Here is a 17,081-nt window from a genome sequence, read left to right as displayed (position 1 = left end):
AGTATAAAACCATTCAGCTGTGACACTACCGGCAATACAGAAAATATTATACTCTATTTTCGTTTATTAACTTGACTTATTGCGTGTGCGTCAAGCTAGCGGCCTCAAAAAAAAAATGGGCACGAAAAAATAATTTGACCATACCAAAAAATAGTACTCTTATTGAAAAAAATAGTACCTGTTGTAAAAAAATTAGTACCATCACGGTTCTGGATTTATAGCCATGTTTTATTGCACTTGCTAGCTTGACGGTGAGCGAAATTTGGCGAGAGTTAACGACAAGGTCTTTCGCTTTGATTTAAACGCCAAAAAATAGTACCGAAATAGTACTCACCCCCTGCAAAATACCGAAAGTAGTACTTCAACGGTTCCAAAGTTATAAAGGCAGTTCTTTGATCCCGCTAGCTTGACGTTTTGAAAATACCTATTATCTGGGGAACGCTTGCATACTTCAGTATGTAACTAATGTCAATAAACTCGTATGAAATAGTACTCCCTACCATCATAATTTTGATCCGATTCTCTTTGTAGAAATGTTAAAAAATCATCATAACCTATGCCATACATTTGTTGTTGATACAGTCACGTAGACAATTACATAACCTCACAATTTATTCGTAAGTATTGCCATTTTGGAGGTCTACCCTACCATTTATTTGCACTTCAGTGCTGCTATTACAAAAAAATCCTATTGCATACACCCATATGCACTAATTTTAATAGAAAATGGCTGCATGGGTCTAGTTCTTATCGAAAACAATCTGTGATTTTAATACATCATAATACATTTTTAATCTGCTGTTTTATTTTATAATTTATACCTTCATGTTGAATTTGTTACGGATCGAAGTGTTTGTTAATAAACAATTTGCAGTATTTGTAGAATAACTCAAAGAGTTTCAACAATGATATTACTTTCATCTAACAACCCTGGCACTTCACCAATTTTTACCCAAAAATGGGGAAAAATACTGAAATCTGACAACATTCTTGACCATGTGTAATAATTTTGTTCGCGACTGTACTTGTCTTGATAAATGTATGACATAGGTTATAATGACTTTTTGACATATTTCTACAAAGAGAATCAGGTCCAAATTATGATGGTAGGGAGTACTATTTCATACGAGTTTATTGACATTAGTTACAAACTGAAGTATGCAAGCATTCCCCAGATAATAGGTATTTTCAAAACGTCAAGCTAGCGGGATCAAAGAACTACCTTTATAACTTTGGAACCGTTGAAGTACTACTTTCGGTATTTTGCAGGGGGTGAGTACTATTTCGATACTATTTTTTGGCGTTTAAATCAAAGCGAAAGACCTTGTCGTTAACTCTCGCCAAATTTCGCTCACCGTCAAGCTAGCAAGTGCAATAAAACATGGCTATAAATCCAGAACCGTGATGGTACTAATTTTTTTACAACAGGTACTATTTTTTTCAATAAGAGTACTATTTTTTGGTATGGTCAAATTATTTTTTCGTGCCCATTTTTTTTTGAGGCCGCTAGCTTGACGCACACCTTATTGCGCCGCAGAGAAATGGAAATCATAATTATCTCCCTAGCATTGTCCCGTTTCTCACAGGGTCCGCTTACCTAACCTAAAGATTTGACAAGTCCAGTTTTTTACAGAAGCGACTGTCTGTCTTACCTTCCAACCCGCGAAGGAAAAACCAGCCCAATACAGGTTAGGTCACATACCTCCGAAAATTCATTTCTCGGGAATGTGGGTTTCCTCACGATGTTTTCCTTCACGTGATAATCATTTATGATCCAAACATGAATTCGAAAACAAAATCGACAATCATTTGTTTAGGCCTGTGCTGGAATCGAACCTGCGAGCTCAAAGTGAGAGGTAAGCGTTTTACCAACTGGGCTACCACGGCTCAGAGAAATGGATATGCAGTTAGAGGCGAAAGATACAGATGTGATATAGGCACATTACCGAATGAGAGCCCTCAGCGCTGCCCATTTGTCCGGCTAAGTAGATAAAACTACAATTACTTTCGTCAAAAAGATATAGGTACTTACTTAGTATTTTACAATGATACTACAGCAGTGTAAAGACATATTTGTAAATACATTGACTAAAACAGAAAATTAAAATTATTATAATTGTTTAAGTATCTACATAATATAAACTTTCGAAACAAAAAGGACTCAAAAAATAGTATAATTGTGTATGTAAGTTATAAAGAAAGCTGATCAAATGATCTCTAACGTCTACTTACTTATAGTAAAAAAAAAAATACATTTAAAAAGTGTAGTCGGTACTTAGTTTTTCATGCTAGTGTAGTTGGAATAAATTAAGTAAATACTTGTAGATCAGAAAACAGACAACTTCTAATTTTTTTATGACGTAGTAAGCTAAAAATGACTGTATCTTTGGTTTGCGTTGATTTACAAGCCTGATTTTATTACAGGTTCTAGAGACTGTATATACTTACCTAAGTATTAGATATTAATTTTAACTTAGTAACTCCACGCGTTCCCGAGAAAAAGGGTCTTGACAGATAGTCAGACGGACGGACAACAAAGTGATCCTATAAGGTCGTAAGGCCCGATGTCCTGTTTAACTATCGTATCTGGAAATGTAGGCTTTACACCCTCGTTGTTTAATGGTTCCGTTTTTCCTTTTGAGGTTCGGAATCCTAAATAATAAATTTCAGATATTATTTGATCAAATGGACGCACTAACAGCATACAAGATAAAACCATATCTGTTTGGCATACGAATTAGGTAGTTTGTTTTGTATGTATATAAGAACGAATGTTCTTTCAATTATTGCTTATCGCGATGTATTACGGTTCGTAATGATGTGACCAAAATGTTGGTGAAGCAAATTCAATCAAGATGTTTTCATTCAAAAGGTATGCTAAGCCGTGGTTTGAATATTTCTTTACGATTATCTCGTTCGTAAGTAGTTGAATGAAGTATTACTAAATCCAGACGTTTTCAGGTCTTGTTTTAGTGTATTGTAAGATCTTTTCAAAGTTTCTGACCATTTATTTGACACTTTTGGTTGCTGGAGGTTAGCGGTCAATGACCTTACAACCCACACGAATAAAAAAGTAGAGCGATAGATGATGGATGTAAAGGGTCTTACCTGCATCTGAAACCAGCAGTCGACGAGGCCGGCGGCGTGCGGAGCGCCCCAGCGACTGCCGCCCGGGACTATCTGAAACACATGACTCTATCAGTCTCCCATCATACCTGACCTGGGGAGTTAAAAAAGCCACATCGAAGCAATTCATATAAAAAAGGAATTTTGCTTTTTAACATTTGTCAAATTGGCCTTTTGAACCCTTCTGGTTCCTAATTAATAAATATTATAATTGTAAAACTCAATGACTTTTACTTTGACTAGAAATATTTTGTAAGTACCTTTACAGTGGTTCACCACAAATGTAAATGCAACGATTACCAAATGTAAATGTGTTTGGACGAAACCTCTCTTCTGAGAATAGTGCCGTTTCTGTGGGACATAATCTTATTTCCTTTATTCTTTTTGACAGTTATAAAACTAGCTAAGTATATATAACATAACATAAACTGCCTATATACTGCTGGGCACAGGCCTCCCCTCAATCAACCGGAGGGGGTATGGAGCATACTCCACCACGCTGCTCCACTGCGGGCTAAGTATATATATCTATATTTTTACTGCACTTATAAAGTTGCACTTGTAAAGTTACTAATAGTTAGGATTGTGTCTGCTAGAAGAGGCATCAAGAAGTACCTTGATTATCTGTGTTTTTTAAAGTTATAGTGCCTTGTTAAAAGGGGAGAATTTTATATATAAGTAATTTTTAAATATAATTGTTTCATATATTTATATATTAGCTTGTAGGTAAGTAGGTATTTAATTTGACTATGTTATATATTTTATTAACATAAGTAATTATGTTTTTTTTTTGGAAATTATTATCATGCCACGGATTTCCAAAATTTTGGCAACATCAAGTTCTCAGCTGACTAAAATACAACTGGCTACAATATTTTATTTTAGGGACGACATGAAATGCGTTGTTTTCTAGCAATAATTTTAAAGTATCAACAATAAACAGACGAAAGTATAATTAAAACATAACTTTTCCAATATGCTAATGTGAAGAATGGGAGCCGGTGTATTGTAGACAACCAGCCAGTGCTTAACTATTCATAACTGTTCTTCAAATCATTTGGAAAAAAGACGAAAATATGCCATAAATTGGTAGAGCTCCAAGACCAACGAGTTTTGTACGGCCAAGTGGTTAACGCCATATGTGGCAAATCTACAATAAGTCAGGTAAAAAAAAACAGACCTGATAGGCATTCGTATTATTTTTAAGGCACATATGTGTATATAACTTGGCTATTATTTATTACTAGCTTTTGCCCGCGACTTCGTCCGCGTGGCGTGTTATAAAAGAGAGATATTTTTCATACAAAAGGATTTTCCCGCTAATTCCCATTCCCGTGGGAATTTCGGGAATTCCTTTCTTAGTGTACCTCTACGGTGCCTAAGCTACGTCCCATCCAAATTTCAAGTGCCTACGTTTAGCCGTTTAGGCTGCGCGTTGATATGTCAGTCAGTCAGTTTCTCCTTTTATATATTTAGATTATATAAACTCTGCAGTATACGCTAATTGAAAGTAAACTTAGTAAACATGTATAAAAGCAAAGTAAATTCAAGTAAAAAGCGTACTTAGTACTAATAAAACTAATGAGATGCCTATTAAGTACTTATGTATCTCAGTTTGTATTCATTAACAATTTTTGGTTTAAGTGTTGATGATCTTCTTCTATCGTGCATGGAGTACCAACCTCATCAACCCTGGTGTCAGGGTTAGGTACTATTCAGCCGCCAAAGGCCCCTAACATGGCTCATGTAACGACTACTTAATATAATACATCAGTAAGTAGTAACCGGGACCAAAGGCTTAACGTGCCTTCATGCACGGATCATCTTACTTTCGGACACAAAACATGATGATGATGTTTTATTAAGGTTCACTAATTAAATTATAGGTCATAGGGGCTATATTTGTACCCAAATATATTTTGGCATATTTTGGTATAAGTACTTAACACTTTACCAATATATTTTGGCGGGTAACTATTCCACTTCGAATCCGGTTTTTGTGTAACACTCTTTTCGTGGCCAAACGCTGCTGTATCAATAAAGCGGTAGATGCCAAAATCCGTTAATTGAACAAGTATTTATAAAATTTCATTGAAATGCGTTAAATGGTTTTCAAACAGTTTAGCTTTGTAGGATCTAGCGTTAGGGAGACTGAAGAGAATAGGCGAAGCGAAAGTGGTGTGTCAGGGTGATAGCTGGTGGTGTGGGTTCTGCCTATCCCCACGGGAAACAAGCGTGATCTATTGATCTATTGTATATTTATTGTATGTAGCTTGTTCCCTGTTTAACAGTACATAGCAGATATAAAATAATATTTTTGAAGCCATAACACCAGTGCTTTGTAAAATATACATATTACATACACTTTCAAAAATATTTTTTTTTACCCGATTGCAAAAAGAGGGGTTTCATAAATTTGCTGAGCATGCTTATATGATATGATATTCATTGTTACAGGTTATTTGAATACAAAGTATTTTTCATAGCAGATTAATTTATATATTTTTTATTCTGGTAGGAAGATTATCCCGCCAACAGACAAGCACGATTAAAATCACGCCCGTAATCCCTAACGAGCTGGGTAGAGCTACAACTTATAATTAAAACAACCCGCGGCCCCTCCCAAGTAGCAAACAAGAATTGTGATTAAGTCATATATGTCTAAACTTTAGCTAAAGTGAGATTTATCCAAATCAAATAGGACTTATTAGGACTTCATAAATTCTTTTCCTTCTTTAATACTATATAGTTTTCAACAAATCCTACTTTAGATAATTTAGAATACACAAAACCAAGTTAAGTATTCTCAAAACTATTTAGTCTTATCTCAGCCTACTGTTAAGTCTAAAAGTATATTTTTACTTTACTCAGATTATTTGAAGGCTCACTTAATACTAAATTGATTTACTGAAGTATCAGTTTAGTCTTGTAAAGTAAAAAATGAATTGCCTAGATATACTTAAGGCAATTTTAATACTAAGCTTTGAGATTAGATTAGTTAAGATTATTTGTTGCTCTTATACAAGACTGTTTTATTCGTTTTTGACTACAATAAGTAAAACATAAGAAAAGTCTATTCACTGGACGATAAAATCGAAATAGAAGCAAGCAGAAAGATGGACGAAGTTCAAAAAATAAAAAGATCTGGTGGTTTTCGAATGCAGAAAATTAAATACAGAAAATTAACCTGTGATAATGCACATCCTACTGTTTTTGTTAGCGATGCGATATCTTCTTCATTGCTATCAATTTTTTCTATCGATTAGTATAACACAATCATTCAATTTTGTCAAAAAAATCGTAAGTTCCTGTTTTTCAATTCCGAACCAGCGTGTGGCGGCCCAGGTACCTACGTCTCGCACAAATCTTCTCAAAAATGATTAAACTAGTCTAACCTAGTCTAAGCGCACGGCAACACTACACCATGAAAAATCGAGTTTTATATTAAAAACCTGCTAAGTTCAAATTTAAAAGTAGGTACCTATTAGTCTAATAATAAATAAATACTTTTCTTTCTTCTTTCATTCTTTCTTATAATAATTTTAAAAATGTACCTATTTTTAACAAAGTTTCATTGACAATCATAAACATATCTATTTTAAGTTTTGTATATGGTAAAATGCATTTAAAGTGGGCATTAGATTCGCTTCCAATATTTTTTCAGCTTGATAAAGTCATCGGGAACTTGGTCGCCATTTTTAACAATAATGTTTTTGGTGGAATTAGAAACTACCGTGCACACGCACGTCGTTAATCAAATTGCAAGGGTTCCTCGTGTATACAATATTCAACGGATACTCGTTAATTTTTACAAAAATCACATTGTATCCGTTGGCAATTAGAAGCGCGGTGATCGTACCAACTTTGCGTCAGCGAACCATGTACCTATGAGAATGTATGCGCGGTGACTCGTTAGCAAATTGAGTTTGTTTGTAACTAAAAAACTTTGCTAACGATAATATTGAACTTGGCTCTCATTTCACATTTATGTTTTTGATTGGATATCATTACTTTTTGTAGGTAAGTACATATCCTCGTAACGCGTGGGTCCTTTTAAAAGGACAAATTCAAAACTAAAAGTCGACTTTATAAAAATAAAACATTTGAATACCTATTAAACTTGTTTAAGATTCACGTTAAGTTAAAAAAAATATATGCCAGTAAAATGGATGAGAGTTGTGTTGTATCATGGGCGAAAAGCTGACAACCTATCACCGCTAAACACATGTTCCAACTTGCTTACCTACCCTCATAGTACTTGTCGAATGTGGCATCAAGTGGTTCCATGATCACTTAGTGCTCTGCCTACCCCGATAGGGCATATAGGCGTGATATGTTATGTTAAGTTAATCTACATACCTACCACAAAAAGACCGGCTGTCATGAGTTTTGATTACTTACTGATTCTTACATCTATAGTTAGGTACAGGCACTAATTAGGTACTTATTTATGTTAAGCGTTCATAATAGAATCTAATTATTTAAAAGTTGCTAGTTTTTTTTTCCTTTGTATTCATCTAATTACCTATCTGCATACCTAACTTTCTAGGTCATCTGCAACTGGGTTAGAGTTTTGATCTATAGGTCAGTCAGTCAATGATAAAAATGAGGATTTTTGGATATTAATATCTAAATAACCGTTTGAGATAAGCTTATGAAATTTAGAACACATATGTATGTTGCAAGTCTCAATATATGAGCCAAATTTGATACGTTTATGTGATATAGTTTTTGATATGAGGGGGACAAAAGTGGCTCCAGATGGTTCGTGTAATATTACACACGGTGCGGCTCGCCAGTTCTATTTCTTGAACTTGGCTTGACACGCTACCGCGTGTCTAGATACTTTTCTTTCTTCTTTCATTTCATTATTTCTTTTAATAATTTTAAAAATGTACCTATTTTTAACTAAGCTTTATTCACAATCATAAATATATTTTAAGTTTTGTGTATGGTTAAATGCATTTAAAGTGAGCATTAGATTCGATTCCAATATGTTTTTAGCTTGATAAAAGTCATCGGGAATTTGGCCGCCTTTATTAACAATAATGTTTTTGGTGGGATTAGAAACTACCGCGCACACACACGACGTTAATCAAATTGCAAGGGTTCTTCGTATATACAATATTCAACGGACACTCGTAAATTTTTACAATAATCACATTGTTTCCGTTGGCAATTAGAAGCGCGGTGATCGTACCTACTTTGCGTCAGCGAACCATGTAGGTAACCTATGAGAATGTATGCGCGGAGACTCATTAGCAAATTGAGTTTATGTTTGTTAGTTCCATTTCTGATAAATATTAAACAATTAAGTAAATCACATTCCTATCCAAGTAAGAACTCAGCATAACAATATTTTTTTATCTTCCACGAGTCGAAAAACTTACCTCTCAAACAAACATACTTTCCATAGGTTTTAAGCTTGTTCGATTTTAATTGTTACTTGTTACATAGATGATTCTGGCACAGAATAAACAAACATGATTTTACGACATTACTTTACTAAATCAAAATAGAGGATCACTTTAGATATAAGAGTTTTAAGTAGGAATTCACTAAATACTTTTTGTCTTAAGTGGGTATACTCCTAGACAATTGAAGTAAAATTTATCTTAACTAGTACTTGATGAAGTGCAACTTGACTTTACTTTTCTAAACTGATTCTTACGAAATCAATTGTTTCTAAAGTCTTACTTCATTTAGAAAAATATTACTTAACGCCATTTTGCACTTACGGGACGAAAACAAGTAATTTTTTTTGACAATATTATCGTCAAAAACTGAAGTAAATTAATATAATATTTCTGTTGTAGTAACAATTACTGCGTTCAGCTGTCACATATTAATAGAAAATGAATTTATCTGTACCATATGTCACCATTTTTTTTATTTGCTGAATAATCAATACAAATTTTATTATTATTTTTCTGGTATATTCAAGGCCCTTCTGTTTTTTAACACTTTCTATCGATTTTACACGAGAAACAATCATGCGTTTATAATTTCCTGTATGTGAAACGGCGGAATAACCTTTTGTTAAAATAACAACTAGTATTTTAGTCGCCATTTTCTTACAGACTTCATTTCTTGTGTTAATGTAAATGTTCGCCATTATATTCTAAAATAAAGACGCGTGAAGTAAAAATCGTTTTAAGTATGACCTGAAGTTTTACTTCGTTAAGTTACAATTGACTCAGTGCAATTCAATCCTATAGTCTTAACTAAGTATTGTAGATATCTTCAAGTATACATTCTTGGTATTAAGTGATACTACAAGAATTCTAAGTTTAGAATACGCAAGAACATTGTCTAAAGTAGGGTTTAAGTCTGACTTAGCGTTGTCTTAAGTATGTCTTGTATAAGAGTTAAAGTATGTGCCCACTTTTACTAAACTGTGTCTTCAAGATATCTTGAGGGATATCTTGGAGACATATAAGACTTATCCAAGACAAGGGCTTGATTTAGTCTACTTGCCTTCAAGATATCTACAATTCTCTTTTAAGACAATCGGTTGCTACTTGGGCTATTTGGCCTAAGACGGATATATTTAGTTTACAACAAACTCAAAGCCGCAGCTTGAAAACTGACAAGGAATAAAGAAGTATCATACATCGCTCCTCTTAATATGGTACCATGAAAACTTATGTGTACCTACCCACCCGAAATAAGTAGGTAACATAGATAGGTGTCTTGTCTGTTAAAGGTGTCTACACGATTGCAATAGGGTAATTTCCAACTAGTCAAATCTGTTACTTTTTACTAAATGTCTAAACACGATATTACTATGGAATTTGTATGGAAAAGCAAACTTTGACGTGATAGAAAAACGTGACAATATGTCGCACTTATTAAAACATTTTTCTTTGTTGAAATTTATAAATAACTTAAATAGAAACAAGAAAACGTTTTTTGTCACCTTTAGATTTGTCTTTATTTAGTAAGTTTTTTTTTTAATTAAGATGGGTTTGCTCTTGACTTCATACTTAAAGCACATAATAACGGGTTCTTACCGCGTTTAAATGGGGATATGAGACTCCCGATATTTCGACACTGTTGCAAGTGCCATGATCACGGGATGACTGATGTGCTTTAATTATGATAATAACCGCGTAAACTTAAAACAATCTTGACTTCATTCTTCCTCGAGGAGAAGAAGATATCGACGTTGGAACGAGCTTACCCAGATAATGCCTATTCACCCGTGATTTAAAGTTTTATTTAAAGTAAGATCAAAATTTCATAATTCATCTTTGACGTAGGAAACTACCCAATTGTAGGTACAAATAATAATAAGTACTTACATTAAATTTAACCGTAGTTTTACAGCTTAGAAACTTGTATTAGGCGTCCACGGCATTTGGTAGGTCATGTAATATAAACCTAACGGTATACTATAATAATAATTTAAATAATTCTGCCAACTAAAGCCTTGGAAGTCGTCCACTATATTGTGAATAACGAAGCTGCGAATCTTCACCTTTAATGAAAAGACTGTTCTTCCATACTGCTGTAATACATGGGTTGTTCGAAAAGACCTGACCAGAAACCTCCCAAGTGTTTGTTAATAAATGGTTACAGCAAATAATAAAGATCTTCTGCCCTAAAACTTTTACAAACACGGAGCTCTGGAGATTGATTGGTCAAAACACTGGGAGCTGATATCCGCACATGAAAATCGCAGGCATGAAAACTACAGGGCACCAGTCTGGCGAGCTCTGATCTGGCGTGCATGTGGAAAACGTAAAAGGGGGCGCCACAAAGAGACTTGGAGTCGTTAAAACCCTCGGCAGGTCATGGAAGCAAGCTACAGAGGCTGCAAAAGATTGAGATAAGGGGAAATCTGTTCAAGCACTACACCCCAGCAGGAGATAGAGATAGAAGAATAACAAGACGCTATTATAATAGAAAATAGGATAATAGGAAAAGGAAATCAGATTTACAATAAGGAAAATATTTGTTAACTTAGTTTGTCCCTTTAGAAAAACTAAAGGGAATTACACCTACCTAATTAGTTTCCTAGTTTTATTTTTTTACTAAGTATCCTATAGTGTTATATTATGTAATTTAAAAGTTCGGATATATTTCATTAGAAACTTTATAAAGAAAAAGACAAGTTTTAATCGTAACGAAACATGGTTTGATAGTAATTGTAGTTAAAGTTCAATTGGTGACACCAGTAACATGCCGGCGGCCGTTGATGTCTTATATATGGCCACTTACTCCGGCAGATACCTACTTAGTAGGTATCTTCTATTTTATTTTCCTAATTAATTCCTCGAATCGAACCTTCAGTGTAACAGTGAATACTTAAAAAATTGTATATTTTTCTAGTTTGGGATATTTTTTCAAAGTTTTAATATGTAGTTAGAAAAACATTTTTCAATCAATGATCGTACGGCATGGACGTTCTGTTTGTGTCGTCATTATAAAGGTACTTATTTAAGTTAATTTTCATAGCTAAGTAAATATCTACTAAAAGTTATGGATCATTCTATTTCGCTCTATGTATCAATTAAAAATATTATATTATGCAAATATAAATGTCTTAGTTACGCTCACAGTTTTAGTAAATTCGCAATGCAAATAGAAAATGATACAAACCAAACAATTTCTAAAAAAGTTATAGGTCGTTACTTTCTCTACTAAAGGTTTTAGTACCTACCCGTTAGACTGGAGTTAAAAACATCACCTAACTTCAACCTAATTTGAAAAACAGCTCTATAATATGAAATATGATTAACATTAGCTTCGATATTCTGTCAGTACATTTGTTGGTTTTGAAAATAATAAAAATATGTTTGTGTCTGACAAAGTATGTTTGTTGCTATCTATTTCTACTGTAAGTACCTACGCAAAGTTTAAGTAAACTAGGTTGTCGCACTTAGTTTTCAAAACGTACCGTCAATTACGTAGAAGGTGGTAAACACTGTACAACACTATTAATTTAACTTTTACAAACCGAAACACATCGGCTGTCAACGTTGTCACGGGAAAAACTTGGAAAAGGGACACTTGGAAAATCCGTGGAGAGTAGTGTGGTGGTGTGGCACCGGGTGGTGTGTGGAGGTACCTGGTCGCCCACTAGGTCCTCGGCAGCTGTGAGAGCGGCGCAGGCCTCCATTCCCGGCCGCCGCCGGAGATTCCGCGAGGCTAACGCCGTCACGCGCGGCTGCGGAGTGGGGACATGACGCACGCCTGCGCGCACACACTGCGCGCGAACGACTGCCGCCCGGCTGCCACACTCCGACACCACGCGGGGTTGCAGACCAAGTGATTAGCTTCTTGCGCGACTGATAACGAGGGCTCGCGCGCCCGCCGCGCCGCTCCGGTCGCTGCGGCTGCTCCGCTCGATGCGCGCACCACGGGTACCTACATGGCGAAACTGATAGCTCATTTGAAAGCGTTACAAGTTATTAATTGGATCTTTAATATTACATCGTGCTCTGTTTAAAGATTATTGTTTGGCAAATTGGCATCTTCATAAGAAACTTATTAATTTTCATTCATGTTTTTGCTAACGGTTCACAGTTATTTCCTTTTTACGCTTTCAAATGTATTAAAATACAATATGTTTTCTAGAATTTGCTTTCTCACAAAGAATAACGAACATGCATTTTTCCTTCATTTTGTCCTACACGTAGAATACCAACTTAGATGTTTCTATTTCACACAGACATCTAAGTAAGTACCTACAATGAATATACAATCTGATCTTAGTGTTGTAAGAAGCAGTCCCACGTCCGCAAATTGGACCCGAGCCTTTATTTACGACACCGACGAATCAGACAGACTTGTTAGCTAACCTATGTTAGGTTTTTACTGTAAATGTTTTTTACTTTTACTGGTTAACTCCTACGAGTTAAAAGTCCCGCCAAAACCCAGTAAAAACGCACCAATACCCCCGCTATTTTCATACATTTGTGCATACGAACGAAACATGCACAATCTTGTAGAGACATCATCATCAACTCTACTTATTTTTGTTGACATATATATATAAGTAGGTATATGGGTAATGGTTAAAATTTTCACAAATCACGCCCGCATCCTTTCTGTGTAGGCAGAGCAAAAAAACTAGATAACAACTTTACGTTAACACTTTCTTCCATTAAAATATGACTTACGTAAGATTACTTACTTAAAAATACCAGTCTGGTAACTCTTGCTTCTAAATTACTAGATAACTCATTGTTCAATGAAGCTTCGTTTCCCCGGCTATACAGGTTGCGCGAAGCTGCATAGTTTTAGGCGGATGAGACGTTCGTTATGTTAAAATTGACGATTTAAAGTGTAACTATATTACCTACCGAATAAACATATTTTTGAATTATGAATTTGAATTTTAATAGTGTAAGTAAGTTTGTCTGTCACAGCACTATGTGATCCAGCGGGTTCTGAGCCGCTATCACTTTCGAGTTTCTTATCACTGAGCCTGTACCTACCTACACAATGTAGCTGCGTCCAAGCAGGCTTCGTACTAATACTTACCTATTTCTAGTTTGTGTACGTCGGCTTTCACTGATCGTCGTTCGTTCGATTAGTTTTTCCACTCTAGGTAGGTATATAGCATGTATACTGACAATCGTAGAAACGGCTGTTTCATGCCACGAAAGGCTTTCTCATATTGTAAAGACAGCTTAAGGTTTCCTTTTTTATTATTTTTGTCAGTGAACCCTTTTCAATGTGCTGGAACTGAGGTCACATATTTTGTCGACTTTAAAGGTGCGATACTGCATACTGACTACCCCAATTAGGGATTAGGAAAGAGGTTATATAGGTATGTTACAACGCAATATAATGATTTCTGAAACACATTTGATACATAAAAAAATGTTTTTAACGACACGTTTCGTAACGTATTAGATAAAACTGTACTTACAGCTTTAACTTATGTTTATAAGGACAATTTTTATGTCTTCACGTCCAGTTTCTTCGGAGAATAGTTAGCCTACGTAGTACTATTCCTTATTCTATGTTTATAGCTTAATGCGACACTTCCTGCATTCAGGCTTTTACTTACAAGCTCTATGGTACGCAGTTTGCAGTAGAGTAACCCCGTGTGGTCAAACTTAACAATATCTGAAAGAGCTTTAAATCATGGAGCGATCAGGAAATGATAACAAACCAATAATATATTAATCGATTACGAAAGCGGTAGGTATATAAGGCGAAGGTTGCTTTTAGGGCTGGCAAAAGAAGATTTAGATGGACGTAGATCAAATCGGGGCTGTCCTTAATAAAGATTTAGTAGGTACGATCTACCATGAAGCGATTGATGAATGTGGAAGAAGCAAAAGAGGTAAGTACGAGAATGTCGGTTGTATTTAATTTTATTACCCATTCTTATGCATACATATATTAACTCACGCCTATTTCTCACCGGGTTAAGCAGAGACTATAGAATTCCATTTGCTTCGATCCTGACACACTTCTCTTGCTTCATCCACATTCATCAATCGCTTCATACACGCACGCCGTTTCAGAGTAGATCATACTAAACCTTTTCTAAGGACATCTCTAATTTGGTCAATGTAAGCCCTTCGAGGTTTTTTTTATTACGCATTTACTTTAATATTGTTTTTAATTACTTAGTGCAGCCCCTAATGGGTAAGGTGGCACAACAAAATAGTCAACAGTCAACTTTCAGTCAGTTAGAGACTTTCCAAGCAAGATTACCCAATAAGAATACAGATGGCGCTGTACAGATTTCCCTTCTTTTATCCTTCCAATTTCAAGAACAACAGCAACTTACGCATCTTTTATCTTTGTTTTTGGGTATAAATGATGACCCTTTTTATTATACTCAAATATCAAGCAAGAATTATTTTTATATATGCCTCTGCAATTAGATTATATTTTTGAATAATTATGTACAGTCATGAGCAATATCATGTAAGAACCCTGTCGAAATATCATATTTGACATTAAATGAGACTTACGGTTTAATTCGTCAAAAAAGTTAATGCGACGTGGTTTCAAAGTGTATATATATTGGTACTCGTGACCGTACTTACCCGGTTAGAAACTAGAAACTAGATAATTCTCACGTTAAATCTGAACAGCGCCATCTATACTATTTTTGGAGAAAGTAGCCTGGTAAGTCTATGAAATCCAACATATTAGATAAAACTCTTTTGGATATTTTCCTGGGCAAAGATTAATTATAAAATTAATTACTTACTTATCTACGTATAGACATAGAACAATATTTTTTTTGAGTTATTTTCGAATTTTAATTATGAATTAAGTACTTAACAATGAGAACGACGACTGACCGCTTATATTGATAAAGTCACAGGACAGTTATGTTCATACTTACGAATTACCACAAGTACTTAAATATAATTATTATAATGTCTCAAGCTTCTCAGTCAAGGAAATTCTACATACTTAAGTACATCCTTACCAAAAAATACGCCTTCGTAGCCCTTTAGAACAACAACTTAGAAGACAACACTCATACCCGAAATTGAAGTCCTGAATGGTTTTTTTTTACGGTACGGGTTCAGTCCAGAATCCAGCGCCTTCAAGTTCTAGATATATGAATATTAATGCAAAATAAATAGTAAGGATGCGTGTGATGATTGTATTGTGGCACAGATTAGGACTGTAGTTTCCAACATAGGTACTTATTATTAAATCTTTTTTCTTTATTTCTTTAAAGATGACTTGTTGTTTGAGTTAGTAGTGCGTAGCGCCTTGTAAATTTTATACCATACGTAGAGTATGTAACATTGAATGCTATAGTTTTCACAGGCGCTCTCCGTTTAACATTTTTAATATTCTTTAGTCAAATAAGCGCCTAAAACTAATTAAAATCATGTAGATACTTACGTGTTTAATGTGATCACGTTGGTGTAACAAAGCTAGGTGAAACGTGGGTACTTAGTTTACTGTTCGATGGCTGTACCTCTATCTCAATTAGGAATATAGTTATGAACTTATAGAGGTATAAAAAATATATTCTTACAAGAATATTGTTCTACTTCTCTCGTGTGGGTTGTTGTGAGATCAATTAGCAACTTCATCAACTTTGGTGAAAAAAGAGCCGTGGTAGCCCAGTTGGTAGAACGCTTGCCTCTCACTTTGGGGTCGCAGGTTCAAATCCATCACAGGCCTAAACCAATAATTGTCGAATTTGTTTTCGAATTTATGTTTGGATCATAAATGATTACCACGTGCTCAGCGGTGAAGGAAAACATCACGAGGAAACCCACATTCCCGAGAAATGCATTTTTCGGAAGTACGTGACCTAACCTGTGTCAGACAGGCAGTCGCTTCTGTAAACCGGACCTGTCAAATCTTCAGGTTAGGTAAACTTACCCTGTAAAAAAACGGGATAATCCTAGGGAAAGATATAACAAGCCACATTTGTGAATTTGTGAGTTGTAAAAGTGAGCGTGGAGTAAATACCTCATTTTATTACCTACATCAGATTATCTGTTCTAATCCCGTTCTATAACAGTCGACAAGGACGCGACAAAACACTTGTTATGTTAGTGGGCTCTGTTTTCCGCATTGAGACTCTAAGATGGCCCATTATGCGTGGACAAAAGACTTAATATATAATATTATCCTGCATCCACACACCGGAAAAAATGTGAAAAATGCACGTACTTAATTGATATTTCGTGCAAATTCACATTTGCAAGAACGCCAAGAACACTTAAAAAAGTAATCTTTATTTAGGTAAGTACTTACATTTTGTCTGGAAATTCAGGCGAATAGATTTGCATTCAATCACACTAATTGAGTGAAATGTCTAGAAATCATGTCCGTTTTAAGTAGTTTCCGGATTCACAATAAATGTAACCGGGATCTGAATCTTATATCTCACCGGGGTTAGCAGAGACTATGGAATTCTGCTTGGATCATTTATATTGTTTCTAATAACGATTGAATGCCGGTCGAGACTATTCAGCTAGAAGTCACGTGAAAAAAAATATATTAAA

General features: G+C 35.0%; 1 protein-coding gene across 1 annotated transcript in view; it reads right to left on the bottom strand.

Moving 5' to 3' along the window:
• Positions 1-12,335, bottom strand: part of LOC126379999 (Krueppel-like factor 5) — a 73,955-nt gene extending 61,620 nt beyond the window's left edge. Inside the window, exons 1-2 of the mRNA XM_050029059.1 lie at positions 12,200-12,335; positions 3,109-3,180 (exon numbers count right to left, since the gene is read on the bottom strand). Of these exons, the coding sequence (XP_049885016.1) occupies positions 3,109-3,180; positions 12,200-12,250 (123 nt within the window). The 5' untranslated portion in view covers positions 12,251-12,335. The remainder of the gene's footprint in view (positions 1-3,108; positions 3,181-12,199) is intronic.
• Between the last annotated feature and the right edge of the window lie 4,746 nt (positions 12,336-17,081).

Source organism: Pectinophora gossypiella, chromosome Z, assembly GCF_024362695.1.
Source record: "Pectinophora gossypiella chromosome Z, ilPecGoss1.1, whole genome shotgun sequence".
NCBI classification, from domain to species: Eukaryota; Metazoa; Arthropoda; class Insecta; order Lepidoptera; family Gelechiidae; genus Pectinophora; species Pectinophora gossypiella.
Note: the sequence above shows the minus strand (reverse complement) of the source record. Positions and strands in the feature narration are given on the sequence as shown.